At 37.9% G+C, this 20,546-nt stretch overlaps 1 protein-coding gene and 1 long non-coding RNA gene across 3 annotated transcripts in view; one reads left to right on the top strand and one right to left on the bottom strand.

Annotated features, from left to right (window-relative positions):
* The window catches only part of RNF141 (ring finger protein 141), a 46,945-nt gene extending 29,103 nt beyond the window's left edge, over positions 1 to 17,842 (bottom strand). For both annotated transcript variants that reach the window (XM_081545313.1, XM_081545312.1), the window contains exons 1-3: positions 17,722 to 17,842; positions 7,984 to 8,177; positions 4,357 to 4,465 (exon numbers count right to left, since the gene is read on the bottom strand). In XM_081545313.1, the coding sequence (XP_081401439.1) occupies positions 4,357 to 4,465; positions 7,984 to 8,126 (252 nt within the window). In that variant the 5' untranslated portion in view covers positions 8,127 to 8,177; positions 17,722 to 17,842. The remainder of the gene's footprint in view (positions 1 to 4,356; positions 4,466 to 7,983; positions 8,178 to 17,721) is intronic.
* A 58-nt stretch (positions 17,843 to 17,900) lies between these two features.
* The window catches only part of LOC145527383 (uncharacterized), a 60,313-nt gene continuing 57,667 nt past the window's right edge, over positions 17,901 to 20,546 (top strand). The window contains exons 1-2 of the long non-coding RNA XR_014069721.1: positions 17,901 to 18,404; positions 18,551 to 18,711. This is a non-coding gene — a long non-coding RNA (uncharacterized LOC145527383). The remainder of the gene's footprint in view (positions 18,405 to 18,550; positions 18,712 to 20,546) is intronic.

The raw sequence follows: 20,546 nt of genomic DNA, 5'->3' as shown, positions 1-20,546 counted from the left end.
ATAATTACCTTAAATGTAAATGGGTTGAATGCCCCAACCAAAAGACAAAGGCTTGCTGAATGGATACAAAAACAAGACCGCTATGTATGCTGTCTACAAGAGACCCACCTCAAAACTAGGGACACACACAGGCTGAAAGTGAAGGGATGGAAAAACATATTTCATGCAAACGGAGACCAAAAGAAAGCAGGAGTCGCAATACTCATTTCAGATAAAATAGACTTTAAAATAAAGGATGTGAAAAGGGACAAAGAAGGACACTACATAAAGATCAAAGGATCAATCCAAGAAGAAGACGTAACAATCATAAATATATATGCACCCAACATAGGAGCACCACAATATATAAGGCAAATACTAACAAGTATGAAAGGGGAAATTAACAATAACACACTAATAGTGGGAGACTTTAATACTCCACTCACGCATATGGATAGATCAACTAAACAGAAAATTAACAAGGTAACACAAACTTTAAATGATACAATAGACAAATTAGATTTAATTGATATTTACAGGACTTTCCACCCCAAAACAATCAATTTTACCTTTTTCTCAAGTGCACATGGAACTTTCTCCAGGATAGATCACATCCTGGGCCATAAATCTAGCCTTGGTAAATTCAAAAAAATTGAAATCATCCCAGCCATCTTCTCTGACCACAATGCAGTAAGATTAGACCTCAATTACAGGAAAAAAACTATTAAAAATTCCAACATATGGAGGCTAAACAACACGCTTCTGAATAACCAACAAATCACAGAAGAAATCAAAAAAGAAATAAAATTATGCATAGAAACGAATGAAAATGAAAACACAACAACCCAAAACCTATGGGACACTGTAAAAGCAATACTAAGGGGAAGGTTCATAGCAATACAGGCGTACCTCAAGAAACAAGAAAAAAATCAAATAAATCAACTAACTCTACACCTAAAGCAACTAGAGAAGGAAGAAATGAAAAACCCCAGAGTCAGTAGAAGGAAAGAAATCTTAAAAATTAGGGCAGAAATAAATGCAAAAGAAACAAACGAGACCATAGCAAAAATCAACAAAACTAAAAGCTGGTTTTTCGAGAAGATAAACAAAATTGACAAGCCATTAGCCAGACTCATCAAGAAACAAAGGGAGAAGAATCAGATCACTAAAATAAGAAATGAAAATGGAGAGATCACAACAGACTCCACAGAAATACAAAGGATCATAAGAGACTACTACCAACAGCTATATGCCAATAAAATGGACAACTTGGAAGAAATGGACAAATTCTTAGAAAAGTATAACTTTCCAAAACTGAACCAGGAAGAAATAGAAGATCTTAACAGACCCATCAGAAGCACGGAAATCGAAACTGTAATCAGAAATCTTCCAGCAAACAAAAGCCCAGGACCAGACGGCTTCACAGCGGAATTCTACCAAAAATTTAGAGAAGAGCTAACACCTATCCTACTCAAACTCTTCCAGAAAATTGCAGAAGATGGTAAACTTCCAAACTCATTCTATGAGGCCACCATCACCCTAATTCCAAAACCAGACAAAGATGTCACAAAAAAGGAAAACTACAGGCCAATATCACTGATGAACATAGATGCAAAAATCCTTAATAAAATTCTAGCAAACAGAATCCAACATCATATTAAAAAGATCATACATCATGACCAAGTGGGCTTTATCCCAGGAATGCAAGGTTTTTTTAACATCCGCAAATCAATCAATGTAATACACCACATTAACAAATTGAAAGAAAAAAACCATATGGTAATCTCAATAGATGCAGAAAAAGCCTTTGACAAAATTCAGCATCCATTTATGATAAAAACCCTCCAGAAAGCAGGAATAGAAGGAACATATCTCAACATAATAAAAGCTATATATGACAAACCCACAGCAAACATTATCCTCAATGGTGAAAAATTGAAAGCATTTCCCCTAAAGTCAGGAACAAGGCAAGGATGCCCACTTTCACCACTACTATTCAACATAGTTTGGGAAGTTTTGGCCACAGCAATCAGAGCTGAAAAAGAAATAAAAGGAATACAGATAGGAAAAGAAGAAGTAAAACTCTCACTGTTTGCAGAGGACATGATCCTCTACATAGAACACCCTAAAGACTCTACTAGAAAATTACTAGAGTTGATCAATGAATATAGTAAAGTTGCAGGATATAAAATTAACACACAGAAATCCCTTGCATTCCTATACTCCAATAATGAGAAAACAGAAAGAGAAATTAAGGAAACAATACCATTCACCATTGCAACAAAAAGAATAAAATACTTAGGAATATATCTACCTAAAGAAACAAAAGACTTATATATAGAAAACTATAAAACACTGATGAAAGAAATCAAAGAGGACACAAACAGATGGAGAAATATACCGTGTTCATGGATTGGAAGAATTAATATAGTGAAAATGAGTATACTACCCAAAGCAATCTACAGATTCAATGCAATCCCTATCAAGCTACCAATGGTATTTTTCACAGAACTAGAACAAATCATCTCACAATTTGTATGGAAATATAAGAAACCTTGAATAGCCAAAGCAATCTTGAGGAAGAAGAATGGAACTGGAGGAATCAACCTGCCTGACTTCAGGCTCTACTACAAAGCCACAGTCATCAAGACAGTATGGTACTGGCACAAAGATAGAAATATAGATCAATGGAACAAAATAGAAAGCCCAGAGATAAACCCACGCACATATGGACACCTTATCTTCGACAAAGGAGGCAAGAATATACAATGGAGAAAAGACAATCTCTTTAACAAGTGGTGCTGGGAAAACTGGTCAACCACTTGTAAAAGAATGAAACTAGAACACTTCCTAACACCATACACAAAAATAAACTCAAAATGGATTAAAGATCTAAACGTAAGACCAGAAACTATAAAACTCCTAGAGGAAAACATAGGCAAAACACTCTCCGACATAAATCACAGCAGGATCCTCCATGACCCACCTCCCAGAATATTGGAAATAAAAGCAAAAATAAACAAATGGGACCTAATTAAAATTAAAAGCTTTTGCACAACAAAGGAAACTATAAGCAAGGTGAAAAGACAGCCTTCAGAATGGGAGAAAATAATAGCAAATGAAGCAACAGAGAAACAATTAATCTCAAAAATATACAAGCAACTTCTGCAGCTGAATTCCAGAAAAATAAACGACCCAATCAAAAAATGGGCCAAAGAACTAAACAGACATTTCTCCAAAGAAGACATACAGATGGCTAACAAACACATGAAAAGATGCTCAACATCACTCATTATTAGAGAAATGCAAATCAAAACCACACTGAGGTATCATTTCACACCAGTCAGAATGGCTGCTATCCAAAAGTCTACAAGCAATAAATGCTGGAGAGGGTGTGGAGAAAAGGGAACCCTCTTACACTGTTGGGGGGAATGCAAACTAGTACAGCCACTATGGAGAACAGTGTGGAGATTCCTTAAAAAACTGGGAATAGAACTGCCATATGACCCAGCAATCCCACTGCTGGGCATATACACCGAGGAAACCAGAATTGAAAGAGACGCGTGTACCCCAATGTTCATCGCAGCACTGTTTACAATAGCCAGGACATGGAAGCAACCTAGATGTCCATCAGCAGACGAATGGATAAGGAAGCTGTGGTACATATACACAATGGAATATTACTCAGCCATTAAAAAAATACATTTGAATCGGTTCTACTGAGATGGATGAAACTGGAGCCCATTATACAGAGTGAAGTAAGCCAGAAAGAAAAACACCAATACAGTATACTAATGCATATATATGGAATTTGAAAGATGGTAACGATAACCCTATATGCGAGACAGAATAAGAGACACAGATGCATAGAACAATTTTATGGACTCTGAGGGAGAAGGTGAGGGTGGGACGTTCTGGGAGAATAGCATTGAAACATGTATATTATCATATGTGAAACAGAACACCATTCCATGTTCGATGCATGAGACAAGGGCTCAGGGCCGGGGCAATGGGATGACCCAAAGGGATGGGATGGGGAGGGAGGTGGGTGGGGGGTCCAGGAAGGGGAACACATGTAAACCCATGGCTGATTCATGTCAGTGTATGGCAAAAACTATTACAATATTGTAAAGTAATTAGCCCCCAACTAAAATAAATAAATTTATAAAAAAAAAATTTCTGCTATATGGCAAGTATATAACCAGTGAAATTTAGTTAACCTGGAAGAGCCATCAAAATTATTTTACACAGTTTTGCAAATAAATATTAATAAAAACCAAATTATAAATATTTATTTCTGCTATATTATACTAATAAATATGGTTCTAACCACCAAAATAGTTTAAGCTCAGAGTTGGAACTTTCTATCATTCTTACCTTGGTACAGACCACTCGTACAACCACTTTCCAAAAGGCAGAGGAATCAGACCCAGGTTGTACCTCAAAGAGAAGATGTTTTTCCTGGCCAGAAGCCACTTTAGCAGTTCTGAAAAGAGGCAAACACATTCATTATTTTATGAAAAGTCATGTAAAATAATGGAGCTACGAGACCAGATTCAAGAAAATTTAAGACAGAGGAGGAAATGTAAAGAAAACACAGAAAGGCAAGTAACAGTAACAGTGATCGTAATAGTTAGATTCTTCAAATATAGGGGTAGAAAATGTTTTGACTATACACATACAATTTCCAAAATGGATGGCATAGTGGAATGATGTTTATAAATCTATTTTTTTCAGATCTATATCTCAATGGTCTTTAAATTTCTAATAAAGACGTCTAGGAAAAAATGTGTACAAAGAACCAGGTACTTCAAGAAAAAATTTAGCTGGTTTCATTTATCCCAATATTGACTACCACCTCAGATATATATAAAATGTGAAAAAAATCTTGCTCTTGGTTGAGTCTTTCCTTAAGGAACAACACATATTTTTATAATTTGAAACTGGATGAAGCAAATGATTTTGAGACAGAACTTTACTCTCTTCCCCTAGCAGAGTCATTCTAATTTACAAAGAAAGAGAATACTAACATAAGAATATAACACTTTTTAGGATAACTCAATATTGTGCATAAGTGTCAATTTATATCAGTTCAAAGACATAATTAAGTATTGCAGCTCCTTTTTTATTTTTTAAATCATTACTCACATTTCTCTCTCAGCACCAGTGGGGATATCACATTCAGAACTAAGTAACTTTCAGCTAAATAAATTGAGGCCACTGAAAATTAAGCAACTAGCCCTAGGTAATAAAATCAGCCAGTTAAACTAGTACTGCCAGTTCTCAGTTCTGTTTTCTAGCTATCAAGTCATGCTTCTTTTGTGTAAGTTTAACTATGTAATTCTCAGACAGCACTGAATTTGTGAAATGTCCAATTCTGGTCCACAGGAATTGGTTTTAAGAAGCAACTATAGTCAAAAACATTCTGTGCTAAATAAATAAAAGGGAGACACACTATACCATCATCTCTGTATTACACAGTAAGCTTAGCTTGTGGATGCTTTCATACGACACATTTTATCCAGTATCTTTAGACCAAAAAACAAAATTTCAAAGGACAGACTAGGTTTTTTTGTATATAAGTTCTAAGACTTTAGGGGATGGCAAATGTCATTGATTACTCATTAGAAAGTTGAAACAATAAACTTTATAAAAAACTATTTCACTTTTATGATACTATTAAATTCACAATCCAATTTTATTTCCTAGGAATATGTTCTCAAAAGTAATGTCTCAAATGCTACCATCTGTATGATCTTAAAAAAAAGAACAAAATAAAATGCTAGAGTTTTAAAAACCATGACTATATTTTTATTATAAAAGATCAGACAATAAACAAATACACACAGTAAAATGTAAAATCCCCCTTATCTGCCCACTTCTCCATTAGCTCCCCAGAGACCCAATGTGTATCCTTCCAGTTCATTTTCTGTGCATTTACATACAGGATCCGTCCCTATATCCATACAGGGTTCTTTTTTTTTTTTTTTGGTTTGTCTGTTTTTAATGAGTGAAATCCAATGTTTTTAAAAGAATGCTCTTCTAATATAACTTTTAAGAGTTAAGAATGCTTTATTCTTCATAACTGGCTAATGACAGGATGGTCCAGCCATGTCCATGAAACGACTGTATTTCCTTCTTTTTATCTAATGTGTTCCTGACAGCCAAGTATGTCTCTTATTTGATATAGCTATAACAAAACTTAAGGAGTACATTTATGTATTTTACCCTAAACTATTAGTGGTGACTATAATATAAATTGATATATACTGCTGCTGCTGCTGCTGCTAAGTCGCTTCAGTTGTGTCCGACTCTGTGCGACCCCATAGACGGAAGCCCACCAGGCTCCCCCGTCCCTGGGATTCTCCAGGCAAGAACACTGGAGTGGGTTGCCATTTCCTTCTCCAGTGCATGAAAGTGAAAAGTGAAAGTGAAGTCGCTCAGTCGTGTCTGACTCTTAGCGACCCCCTGGACTGTAGCCTACCAGGCTCCTCCGTCCATGGGATTTTCCAGGCAAGAGTACTGGAGTGGGTTGCCATTGCCTTCTCCGTGATACATACTAAATGGTCCCAAACTGCTAGGTGATTTTGTTTGGCCTTTTCCAGGTTTAAGGAGAGGTAATGTGGGATAGTGGGAAGAACTTTAGATGTAGGGAAAGCTGGTTGATTTAGGGAAATCAATACTTGAGTAATCACTTTAGGCCTCAGTTAAAACATCTGTCAGCAGAGTGCCCTGCACATACTTTGTATTCAGCGAATGTTAGCTAAGTTGAATAGACTAAAGAGAGAACCTTTAAAAGGTTTAAAAGGCAATGCCAGTAAGTTATAACTATACCCTCAGGGAGATAGAAGATACATATATAAAGAGTCAGATACAAGTGCTGCTAGAGGAAGACTTAATAGAAGTGACATCTGCTCTCCTGTCACTAGGGAGAATACACAAACAAAAATGGAGTATTTTAAAAGTGTAACAATCTGGGGTCATTCAGGGACAAAGAGCCCTGTGTATTTTAATATCTTCTATACAGATCAGTATAAAAATTGATTTAATAAAGAATAATTCACAAAGAAAAGGCTAAGTTCTATTAGGTGTGCTCTTTAGGGAGGCAGAGAAGTTTATAATCCATCTTAGAAATCCATTCAAGAATTAAGTAGAGATTTAAAGAAAGTGAAAGTGAAAGTCGCTCAGTTGTGTCCGACTCTTTGTGACCCCATGGACTACAGTCCATGGAATTCTCAGGCCAGAATACTGGAGTGGGTAGCCTTACCCTCCTCCAGGGGATCTTCCCAACCCAGGGATCGAACCCAGGTCTCCTGCATCGCAGGCAGATCCTTTACCAGCTGAGCCACAAGGGAAGCCCAAGAAAACTGGAGTGGGTAGCCTATCCCTTCTCCAGGGGATCTTCCCCACCCAGGAATTGAACCAGGGTCTCCTACATTGCAGGTGGATTCTTTTACCAACTGAGCTATCAGGGAAGTCCATCAAAGATTAAAAGATGATCAGAGATTTAAAGATGATAGCTAATTAGAAAACATATATAAACAAAACATCTTATTCTTCAGTGATGACAAATGAATTACTACCATATAGGTGTGTATCTGGCAAAATAATGGTTCCGTGGACAAACACAGATTTATTATCTAGATGAATTGGTTGATAGTCAGAAAGCTGAAGTGCCCTTTGACTATCCTAGGTGCCTTTCTCTAGATGACTAATTGGTATATTCTCTTCTGTTATGCACCTTCCTCAGTGCTTTCAAACAAAGGTCAATTTATATGCCTATGAGCAAAATTCAATTTTAAGTTCTTTCCATTCTTTTAGTCCTATGACATATTCTGAAATAGTCACATAGAAAGTCTTAAGGTATTCAATAAATACTTGCTACCCACTGCTGCTGAAAACATTAAGTCTTACCAATCAACACTTCTGGTTATTTCTCCGATAGTCACAACATTGGAGCATATGTTAAGGAGAAAAAATAAAATGAAAAAGAGCAAGTCTTACACATCATTAAGTTCTGCTACTCTTCCAAGAAATTCTTCATAAGTTAAGGAGCCACTTTCTCGAACCAATGTGACATGTTTTGCTACTTTTTCTGGTAACTTGTTAAGAACCAACTGTGTCTGATCCGAAATTTGCTGTCCCATGATGAGATGATGTCTTATGAAATCCAAAAAGGGTGTTGCTTCACATAGTTTCTGTTAAATATACATAAAAGTTACTTTTATGTGCAATATAAAAATAGCAATATACCCATCCCTTCAAGAAAATAAAAACAAGAATACTTATAAGTCAGATCTCAATAAACTTCATGAACCTAAGGTGGAATTTAAATAACTATAAAGATTTACAGTTCTATTTTTCTAAAGATCATATAGTTAAATAAGAAAACAGGATTCATTTATCTTATTGGGAAGGTGCATTTCTATAATTTTGCCTACTTGGCAACCATTACACACACACAGGCATTTAATTGACTATATTTAATGGGAAGCTTATTTACCTCATATAATTTTCCTAAGAACATTTTCTGACTGCTCACCACATGTCAGGCTTCAAACTAAGGGCTTTCTTATATTATCGCATCTATTTTTTCCAATAACCCTAAGAAGTGGGCGTTATTATAGCCCTAGTTGACAGATGAGGAAACAGAATTGAGTGACTTATCTAAACAGTTGGTAAATGGTTGAAGTGAACTTTAAACTCATGTTTTTTAGATTCTTGTGCTTATATTCTTCAGTTCAGTTCAGTTCAGTTCAGTCGCTCAGTCGTGTCCTACTCTGTGACCCCAAGGACTGCAGCACGCCAGGCCTCCTTGTCCATCGCCAACTCCTGGAGTTTACCCAAACTCATGTCCATCGAGTTGGTGATGCCATCCAACCATCTCATCCTCTGTCATCCCCTCTCCTCCCGCCTTCAATCTTTCCCAGCATCAGGGTCTTTTCAAATGAGTCAGCTCTTCGCATCAGGTGGCCAAAGTATTGGAGTTTCAGCTTCAGCATCAGGACTGATCTCCTTTAGGATGGACTGGTTGGATCTCCTTGCAGTCCAAGGGACTCTCAAGAGTCTTCTCCAACACCACAGTTCAAAAGCATCAATTCTTCAGTGCTCAGCTTTCTTTATAGTCCAACTCTCACATCCATACCTGACTACTGGAAAAACCATAGCTTTGACTAGACGGACCTTTGTTGGCAAAGTAATGTCTCTGCTTTTTAATATGCTATCTAGGTTGGTCATAACTTTCCTTCCAAGGTTATATTCTTAAACACTAAAATATTCTATGATGTATAATCATGATATAATAGATCAGCTAAAAATTTTGTTGTGGAATTACTATAAGTGTGCAACTTAATTCTAATTGTGAAATATATGTAAATTTAACAGATTTTTTGCTAACTGAACTATCTTACATTTTCTGCTTATGAAAAAAAAAGATAGTGCTTTTGCTTTTTAACTCCTCTAGGTATTTTAAACTTAGAATTTATGTAACTTGTTTTCTAAATATAAAGGTGATATTTTAGTTAAAAGGCTAGATCACTAATAACCTACTATCAATGGAGATCAGTAAGTTACTGAATTGACTTAAAATTTAATCACAAAAATTTATTTAGTAATCACTCAAATCCTTAAAGATTCTATGTATCATGGCTAGAGAAGAGTTGCATATGTTTATTCTAGATAGTTTTCTTTCCTTTGGTTAAAGAAGAAAGTAAGATAAACTTCTAGTATTTATCTATTCTGATATGTTATATAACTGAGCAAAGAAATCCGATTCAATATATATACCACTACTAATAACAGTAAAATCAACTAATATTTGTTGACCACTTCTATTGTGTTACAATCTTCTAGGCACTTTACATGTATTCATAAATTTAGTCATTTAAATCCTCATGATAACCATTTTATAGATGAAGAAACAAGATAGCTAAGGAAACAAGCACAGAGAGGTTAAAGTAACAAAGTCACAAAGCAAGTAAGAGTTTTTTTAAAAAATAAAGTTGGAAAAAGAAAAAAGGATTAGAATAAAAAAAATCTAATTGCCCCTCCTCTAAGAAATTCCATTTTATTTACCAATCAAAGACTATCATTTTACCTCACCTGAATACTCATAGCATATAAAGCAGGTGAAATAGTAACATTTTATAGCAAAAGTTTTGTCACAAAATCTGCTTTATCATTTAATAAAAAAAGTAAAAGTTAAAACTAAAATATTAACTATCTAACTTTAAAATATAAAATCATTTATAGCAAGAGTTCTCAGTAACCATAAACATGCAAATTTTGTCTTTTGGTACTCAAATCTAATATATTATATTTGAGGTTTATTGTTTTAGTCACTTTAAATATAGGAAAAGTACAACTGTTCTAAAAAGAAAAACTCGACAATTACTATTTTGAATCTGAGCCTACTTGGCAATGATAAGAATGTATTACAGAGATAAATGAAAGGAAGTTGTTGAGGAAGATCCAAGGCACTAAAAAAAAATCTCTGAAGGCAAAATTACATATTTTAAATATAGCCAAGTACATTCATAACAACTGTATTCAAAGAGAAACAAAGATTTTAGCCTAGAGGATATCTCGAGAGTATTCAACATTAGTGACTCCTGGATTTCATAAACTAGTCAAGTCTCAAAGCACCGTGGTGCTGCACATTTGTTTCTATTCTAAGTAAGGACAGTGTCCAACAATAAACAAAAAAAACCCCTAAAATGTAACAAAAAAATTAAGAACTTACAACCTAAGAAATAGAAGGATATATTAATAATACTAGAATAAAAGCCCTTCCCAAGAAGGCAGTAATTTCACATTGACATACACTACATACACTAACACTACTGTCCTTATTTTTCTTGTTCTAATCCAAATGTGTGAAAACATCATCAGGAGCCAAAGGTTGTACACCAGTGCTAGGGAGCCACTGTTACACAGCCTTTAAAAAATTAAATTCAATAAGCACCATACCCCCTGCACTGTGCTATGTTCTGGGGTTTCAAAAGTCAGTGCAAGAAACGTGGTTCTTGCCATCATGGAGCATCTGATACAGTGGGGAAGAGACAGCAATCACATACTAAATATATAACTACAAAATGATAGGGCTTCCCTCATAGCTCAGTTGGTAAAGAATCTGCCTGCAATGCAGGAGACCCTGATTCGATTCCTGGGTCAGGAAGATCCCCTGGAAAAGGGGTAGGCTACCCACTCCAGTATTCTTGGGCTTCCCTTGTGGTTCAGCTGGTAAAGAATCTGCCTACAATGTGGGAGACCTGGGTTCGATCTCTGGGTTGGGAAGATCCCCTGGAGAAGGGAATTCCCACTCCAGTATTCTGGCCTGGAGAATTTCACGGACTGTACAGTTCATGGGGTGGCAAAGAGTTGGACAGACTGAGGGACTTTCACTGTCACAAAATGGTACGTGCTAAGCGAAACAAGTATAGGGTATTGAAAGCCTAAAACGGGAAATTGACCTAGTCTTGTCAAAGAAGTCCTTGGGCAAACATTTGATCTGCCATCAGTCAGAGTTACCCAGAGAAGAGGGACAGGGGCATGGCAAGGGGAGGACAGTCCAGACAGAGGCTACAGAAAGTGTCTAACACGGGGAGGAGTATGGTAACTTTGAGGTAATAAAAAAAACTCGAGCGTGACTAAAACCTAGACAGAGGAGAGGGAGACTGCCACCAAGAGATGGGATGTTTACCATTTTTGTTGATGACAAAGACAAGACTGCATGCCTGCTCAATCTGTGGATGACTAAAACTGGAATGAATAATATCTACAGAATACCAGAATCAAAACTCAAGTGGCTACTTATTTTCTGAAACTGAATAAATTATATCAAATATGACTAACTTGTTCAGGATCTAACCTAAACATGTTTTAAAATGCACAAAAAACACATAGGTAACATATGCTTAAAAGTAACTAAAATATAAATGGTCTGAAGGTTCTAATCAAACACCGATAAGAAAGATGCTAAAATAATTTTAAATTCTTGCTAGAAGCAGATGTCCAGAGCAAGGGCCTAAAATTCCACTATACTCTGTAATGGTTCCAACACACTGAAATTTTATAATAAGCTCTAAGCAGTCACACTTATTGTTTTAACTAATTAATCAATTAACTTGACTGCACCGGATCTTAGCTGCAGCACTCAGGATCTTTGATTTTCATTGTGGCATGTGGGCTCTAGTTCCCCAACCAGCAATTGAACCCAAGCCCCCTGCACTGGCAGCATAGAGTCTTAGCCACTGGACCACCAGGGAAGTCCTCCAAGCAGCCACACATTTAACGAGCACAATCATTTGAACATATTTGGGAAAGCACACAAAATGTTATGGATCTAGAGAAGGAAACAAAGCAGTTTATTTTAGATAATCATGGTTCAGTAACAACATGACAGGTTTGTTCAAACTCTTGAAGAGCTTTCATATGGAAGAGGAAGTAACATTTATTTTATATAGTTACACACACCAGAATGGCCAGTATAAATTAAGCTGATTTCAGGTCAATATAAGAATTTTCTATCATCCACAATCATCTAGAAGAGTTAAGGGCAATCATCTAGAAGGGTTAAAAGCATGTGTGCCTGCTTTCACTGGAAAGGTGGAGGTGCTTAAGCAAAAATAAGTTCATCTAATTAGTGTTTTAGAGAAAATTCTTGCTTCAATGAGAAGTGGAGAAGATGACCTCTAACCTAACATTTCACTTTCAAAATGAAAACTTAAATTCTCTCTAGCATTCCTATATTGATTTAATAAAAATGCAATAAAATATTCTAACCAATCAGACTGAAAACCTTACATTATACCTACAATTGTTAACAAAGAAAAAATTAAACTTCTGAAATATATGGTCTTAAGATTTCATGTACAATATTAATGATAATTTAATCAATATGCCTACCAAACAAATAATAAAGAGATCTGGTTGCTTATTTATTGAGTTAGAAAACAGTGCCTTTTAAGAGGTAGAATTGTGGGAGGGAGGTTCCAGAGGGAGGGGACATATGTATACCTATGGCTGATTCATGAAGATGTATGGCAGAAACCAACACAATATTGTAAAGCAATTATCTTTCAATTAAAAATAAATTTAAAAATTAAATTAAAGTAAAAAAAAGAGGTAAAATTGTCATTATATGCAGATTGCATATTATATATAGAAAACCCTAAAGATTCCACACAAAAACCACTAGTTCTGATAAACAAATTTAGCAAGGTAGCAGGATATAAGATTGGCACACAGAAATATGTTTTAAAATTGCAGCCCCACTCCCTCCAAAAACAAAAACAAAAACCTTAAACCTGACCAAGGAGCTGAAAAACTTATATGCTGTCAGAACTATAAAGCATTGATAAAAGAAATTAAAGATACACGTATATTTATGGCTGAGTCCCTTCACTGTTCACTGTAAACTACTACAACAGCTATACCCCAATACAAAATAAAAAATCTATAAAAAGTTTAAAAAAAAAACACTTTGAAACAAATTAACATTTACTAAACAAATTTTATGATTTCATTTATTAAATTCTGATATGGCACATTAGCTGCTGCTGCTGCTGCTAAGTCACTTCAGTCATGTCCGACCCTGTGCAACCCCATAGACAGCAGCCCACCAGGCTTCTCTGTCCCTGGGATTCTCCAGGCAAGAATACTGGAGTGGGTTGCCATTTCCTTCTCCAATGCATGCATGCATGCTAAGTCGCTTCAGTCGTGTCCGACTCTGTGCGACCCTATGGACAGCAGCCCTCCAGGCTCCTCTGTCCACAGGATTCTCCAGGCAAGAATACTAGAGTGGGTTGCCATTTCCTTCTTGGCACATTAACAATCACATATATTTACTCATAAAAGTTTAATTCATTAAAATTATTCTATACAAATACATGCATATATATATATATATACACAAAAATCATAGACATATGACCTTGATTAATAAACATTTGCTAATATATTTAGCAAAAAAAAAAAGAACTACCATATGATCCAGCAATTATACTCCTGGGTATATATACCCCCAAAAAAGAAAATGCTAATTTGGAAAGGTACATACACCCCTATGCTCATGGCAACATTATTTACTGCCAAGATATGAAAGCAACTTGTGTCCATCAACAGATGAATGAATAAAGAAGTGGTATGTAGATATACAATGGAACACTGCTACTGCTAAGTCACTTCAGTCGTGTCCGACTCTGTGCGACCCCACAGACGGCAGCCCATCAGGCTCCCCCATCCCTGGGATTCTCCAGGCAAGAACACTGGAGTGGGTTGCCATTTCCTTCTCCAATGCATGAAAGTGAAAAGTGAAAGTGAAGGTGCTCAGTTGTGTCCGACTCATAGCAACCCCATGGACTGCAGCCTACCAGGCTTCTCCATCCATGGGATTTTCCAGGCAAGAGTACTGGAATAGGTTGCCATTGCCTTCTCCACAATGGAACACTACTCAGCCATGAAAAAGAATGAAATCTTCCCATTTGCAGCAACATGGATAGACTTGGAGGGTATTATGCTTAGTGAAATAAGTCAGAGAAAGACAAATACTGTATGGTATCATGTATATGTAGAATCTAAAAAAATAAAACTAGTGATTATAAAAGAAACAGACTCATAGAGAACAAACTGGTGGTTACTAGTGGGGAGAGGGAAAGGGGAAGGGGCAAGATAGAGATAGAGGATTAAATATACAAAAACTATTGTGTATAAGATGGATAAGCTATGAGGATATACTGTACAACACAGGGAATACAGCCAATATTTTATAATAACTGTAAAATATTATCCCCCCAAAAAGAAAATGGTCCATTTTGTTTCTGTATTGTTTTCAATTGGTGTCCTAACTTTGAAGAAAATTTATAATTTGAAGCAGCATGTTAACTCATCTTGTAATTGTACTTGGTATCAGGAAACCTGATTATTAACTCCTCAGATTAAAAGGGAAAACTATCTAAAGACTACTGAAAGAGCACAGAACAGTGCCTCTCAACCTGCTTCAGTGGAGAAGGCCCCTGATTCACAGTTCATTTTGAATACCATAAAATGATAAATATCTGAGTCCATCTGAGAATAAAAATATGGCTCTGCAATCTAGATGCAATAAAATCACAATTAAGGGTGCATGCATGTTCACAAAACAATCTGCTGAGGCCACCCTCTAGTCACCCGCCACAGGTTTTTCAATGTCCCTCTTTGGTGACTCGGCACATTCTTCTATCACAGCACATATCATCAGTTAGGTCACTTGACCATCCCCCTCTGTGAGCTTCTTGAGGGTAGCAGCTGTGTTCTCTTTTCTGGCAGATACATAAGCACACAATAAATGTTTACCAATGGATACAGTAAATACTGTTGACAGTTTGGGGTTTTTTATTATTCACTTAGTATTTTTTTGACTTTTGTTAACTTGTTCAGTCATCTACTAGTTGGGAGAGAAGCTGACATTGAAAAAACACAAGGAAGAAAAAATATAAAATTTATTGTTAACGTTTACGTGAATTGAGAAGTATTCATTATTTGGTATGAGCAAAATACTTCTCTGTAGATCATGAAACAGCAGTATTGAACAGGAACTTAATTTGTAAACCACTGGCGTACAATTTAGCAAAAGATAAATCTCTGGTCAAGACTTAAAGAACTGGCAGCTCTTATACTATTGTGCCCCTATAATTTAGTCCTTTCAAGCAGGATAACAATGTGCTTTCAAAAAACATTTGAAGGATTTTCTAAATAAAGAATAACTGTTATTTTGAAACTCATAAGAATATCAAGGATTCCAAAAATGCCACATTCCCTAGTGGGTGGTAACTCATACACTTGATCACTTCTTTTTCTAACAAAATGAATTTTTGTAGTCCAAATATTCTTTATAAAGATATAAAAATCACATCATGGGTAACTGGAAAAAAAAAAACTTCATGAAAATTTAAACCATATCCATTCATAAAAGGATTAAACAAAGATGAAAAGCCTGGAAGTGTAACAAGATGACTAGTTCACAAATACTAAAGTGTTTAGAAAACCTCTCTGAAACCTGTTCTCCAAGAAATTTTGTACCAATTTCTTTACTTAAAAAAGAGATATTTATAGTTGAAACTATTTTCACTGTTGTTTAGCATCAGTGATACTAAAAGTACTAAAAACAAGGTCCCTAAAGATACTATTTATTACTCATTATACTCAAACTCTAGATCATAAACACATTACCAGCTGTCCTGCAAGACAAAAGAAATTAAGAGCAGTTATAAAAGACCATACTGAAACAATTAGACTAGTCAGAGACACTAGAGTCTGGAATGCCTGTTACAGACTCAAAGATCTTAATCAGACAAAAATTTTATACGAAGAAAAACTACAAAAGGATAGTACTTGGAGACCGAAAGCATGGATTTCTGGTATCACCAGGGTGTTTACTACTACATTTCATATCTGGAAAAATGCACTAACTAGACTTGTAAGAATTCTCTTTGGACCGTCTCTGCCTTTTGGGGAAGAGAAAGAGAAAGGCAGTGTGGCATGTGTTTAAATATGAACTAAGAAGGCACAGGTGGTAACACACACCAAATATAAAATGCACTTATACCAAATGACAAAGAAAATATTTTGGAAACATACAATCATATTCTGAGGAAAATATTTAGAAACTGCAGCCAGGCAGCATCAGAGGAAAGGGGAAATATTCATACTATTTTTGTGTTCTGAATTCAGAAAGCATCGCTTCTAGAGAGGAGATGCTTTTCCAACATAGAGGCGGCTAATTCAGGATTGTTGGTCCGGGGCCCGTCATGTTCCAGATGAAATTCGGAAAGGATGGAGCTCATGTTATAGCAAGAAGAACGGGCAGGGGGAGATGCAAAAGAACCACTGCATGTAGAAGATCTAAGAATTATAAACCATAGGAAATGTCACAGCCGCGTTATAAATACGCCAGAGACAAGAACTGAATCATCCGGCACCGTGAAACAGGCCAGGGTCAGAATACAGAGACGTACACTGAAAGGGGCTGGGGATAAATATTAACAATAACAGGAAGCCCACATTCTAACACGATAACAATAACAAAGAAATCATTCAAAAGCGACACAGAAAGTTCCCCTTCCAGGAATGATTACTACAATCAGTAGTAGTTAAACTTCTGGTCTTTGCCGGGTCTCATGGTAGCTGGTTTGACAAGCTCAGGCCTTTCGGAAGGGGAGAGAGGGTGGGCGGGTTAAGTAGACGGACTTGGATATTTCTGAGCCATCACCCAGGCAACGGTTTCTAACATGGGGTGTCCCCCGCAACGGGGGCGCACAGGTTTCCAGCCTCACCAGTGAGTTAACACACCCGCCACCCTCCCACCACCGCCCCTCCTCACGCGCACCTGCACTCGCAACCAACAGCTACGCCAGCGGGCCGACTGACTGCGCCGGCGGCAATATTCAAACGCGGGTCCGCGCTCGAGGACAAAAAGCCTCTCTCCCGGTCCCCCAGAACCACCCTCCCCAAACGGGACAAGCCACTTCCACGCCCTGTCACTGAAAACCACCGGGTTAGAGACAGTGCGACCATGACAGCGCCTCCCAAGCCAGCTCCTCTCCCTAAGCCGAGGCCTAGAAACTGCGGCGGCGGGGCGGGGCTTGGCTCCCCACGGAAGCCCGGCGCTGCAGTAGAGGCTTGGCGGGTGTTCCTACTCCCTGTAGGAGGGCTGAGGAGCAGCTGGGAAGAGAACCGGCAAGAGGCTAGCGCTGCGGAGCTCACCCCAGGTTCAAGGCATCGCGCTTCCGGGAGCCGCGGCGCCGCCTCAGCCAGCCCCACAGACCCGCAGGTGGCGGCTGCTGCGGCGGCGGCGGCACCGACCACGACCAGGTCGCACTTCAGTGACGCACAAGCCCCGCCTCCAGCGCGTTGCTTGGAGACAGTGCCCAACCTTCTTCTCCAGACCTTCGACTAGCTGGCTGCGCTTCTTCTGAGGACCTGCGAGGCCTCGGCCTCGGGGGCTATCCGAGAGGGAAGGGTGGCGGCGAAAGCCAGAGGGGGCTATGCGTGAGAGGCGGCAGCAGAGGCCTCGCCTGGCAGGTTCCTCAAGTCTAAGGCCCCGTGGGGCGGCAGTGGGTGCGGCCTGGTCGACTGCCGCCTCTTCTGGCCCCATTGCGCTAGCGAGAGCCCACCTGATGACAGAGGTACTGCGATCCCTGATTTGGTCAATAGTTGAATTCCAAGTCACTACTTATGAGGCGTCCAACCTCCTACTGGGCATAGCTACACAAGTGAAAGTGAAAGTCGCTCAGTCGTGTCCGACTCTGCAACCCCAATGGACTGCAGCCCGCCAGGCTCCTCTGTCCATGGAATTCTCCAGGGAAGAATACTGGAGTGGGTAGCCATTCCCTTCTCCAGGGGATCTTGCCAACCCAGAAATGGAACCCAGGTCTCCCGTATTGCAGGTGAATTCTTTACCATCTGAGCCACCGAGGAAGCCCATCTCATTTCTTTTACATGAAGGGGGTCCATTATGCTCTCCTAGCTAGAATCAGTTCAGTTCAGTTCAGTCGCTCAATCGTGTCTCACTCTGCAACCCCATGAATCGCAGCACGCCAGGCCTCCCTGTCCAACACCAACTCCCGAAGTCTACCCAAACCGATGCCTATCGAGTCGGTGATGCCATCTATCCATCTCATCCTCTGTCGTCCCCTTCTCCGTAAGAAGCATTAAAGATAAATACAGGAAATAACCAGCATAGGGTCCAAACCAGTAAGCCCTAGTAAATGACTATTATTATTTTGAACACATGTTGGCGAGATCATGGCTTTTCAGAATGTCTGTAGTGGATAATTGCTGTCTATTGAGCATCTATTGTGTGCCAAGTACTATACTAGGCACTTTTTAGGCATTGCATTTGTTTAAATAGTGCACTTCAAGTTACACAGCCCGTGAATAATAGAGCAAGGGTTTAGACCCAGGTATGACTCACACTATCATCTTTATGCTTAGCAGCTAAACTACTTAAGCTTGTTGCCAGGTAGGAATGCTGGAGTGGGTTGCCATGCCCTCCTCCAGCGTATCTTCCAACTCAAGGGTCGAACCCACCTCTCTGAAGTATACCTGCGTTGGCAGACGGGTTCTTTACCACTGGTGCTATCTGGGAAGCCCAATCTTGCCCTCTAATGATAGATAATATTTGTTGACCATTTACTATGTTCCAAGCCATGTGGCGCTAGTGGTAAAGAATCTGCTTGCCAATGCAGGAGATGCAAGAGACATAGGTTTGATCCCTGAATTGGGAAGATCCCCTGGAGTAGGAAATGGCAACCCACTCCAGTATTCTTGCCTAGAAAATTCCATGGAAAGAAGAGCCCGGTGGGCTACATTCCATAGGGCCACAGCAGAGAGTCAGATACAACTGAGCACATGAGCACAAGCCCTGTTCTAAGTACTTTAAAGGTGTTAATTCATTTAATCCTTACAGCAATCCTATGAGGTGTGTAAGTATTATTAATATTTTCATTTTAGTTGAAGAAACAGGCTTAAGAAAGTCAAGCTTTCCAAGGTCAATCAATTAGTAAGGAGCAGAGGCAGATTCAAACCCAAGCTGACCAAACCAGGAGCTTTTTGTTTAAACTGTCTAAATGAGATAGTGAGAAGTCATTAGGGCCAGGTCCATGGTCTGTGTACTCTTAAAATTTTTTTATTGAAATATAGTTGATTTACAATGTGTGCTCCTTTTTCATGCCTTATGGAGAGTGTACTGAGGATTATCTCCTTGACAATCAGCACAAAGCCTGGCATTCAATAATTGTTCAACATTTGGACATTTGATGAATATTTGAATGTGAGAAAAGCAAAGAGCCTAATAATGAACCGTCATAATGATTTTTAAATATCTAATTAAACAAGGTCCTATAGTTGAGCCTAATCTGGGCCAGGAGTTAGGTCTATATCTCTGAAAAATTGCCTTCAATTAAATATAGAGTAGGAGATTCTAGTCAGTGCAATAAAACTAGACAAAGAAACTTTTAAAAAGGCATTCACATTGGAAGGAAAAAAGTTTAACACTGTATTTTCAGACAAAAATACCATGGAATATTACCAAAAAAGCTACTAGAACTAGAAGTGAGTTTCATAGGATACCAAGTCAATATATAAAAATCAGTTTATTTTTCTATAGTAATAATGAAAAATTAGACCTTGAAATTTTAAAGTATCCTTTAGCAGCAAAAAAAACACCAAAAAAAAAACCACCCCAAAAAACACACACATGTACATAAACTTGGAGATACACTTGACCAAAATATGAAAGACATATAAATTGAAAACTATGAAATACTGTGAGAGAAATTAAACATCTAAATACAAGGATATATCGTGTTTATGGACCAGAAGGTTCAATATTTTTAAAGTGTCATTTTTTTCTTTGAATTGATCTATAGACAGGGCAAGTCTAATAAAAATCAAAGGAGATTCATTTTGTGGAAATAACCAAGCTGGTTCTAAAATTTCTATGAAAATGCTACCTAGAGTAGCCAAAACTGATTAAAAACAACAAAAGTTGAGGGACTTACACTACCTGACTTCAAGCCTTTCTGAGA

Source organism: Giraffa tippelskirchi, chromosome 11 (genome assembly GCF_054371585.1).
Source record: "Giraffa tippelskirchi isolate mGirTip1 chromosome 11, T2T-mGirTip1v1.2.pri, whole genome shotgun sequence".
Taxonomy (NCBI): domain Eukaryota; kingdom Metazoa; phylum Chordata; class Mammalia; order Artiodactyla; family Giraffidae; genus Giraffa; species Giraffa tippelskirchi.
This window is presented reverse-complemented; position numbering and strand designations above follow the sequence as displayed.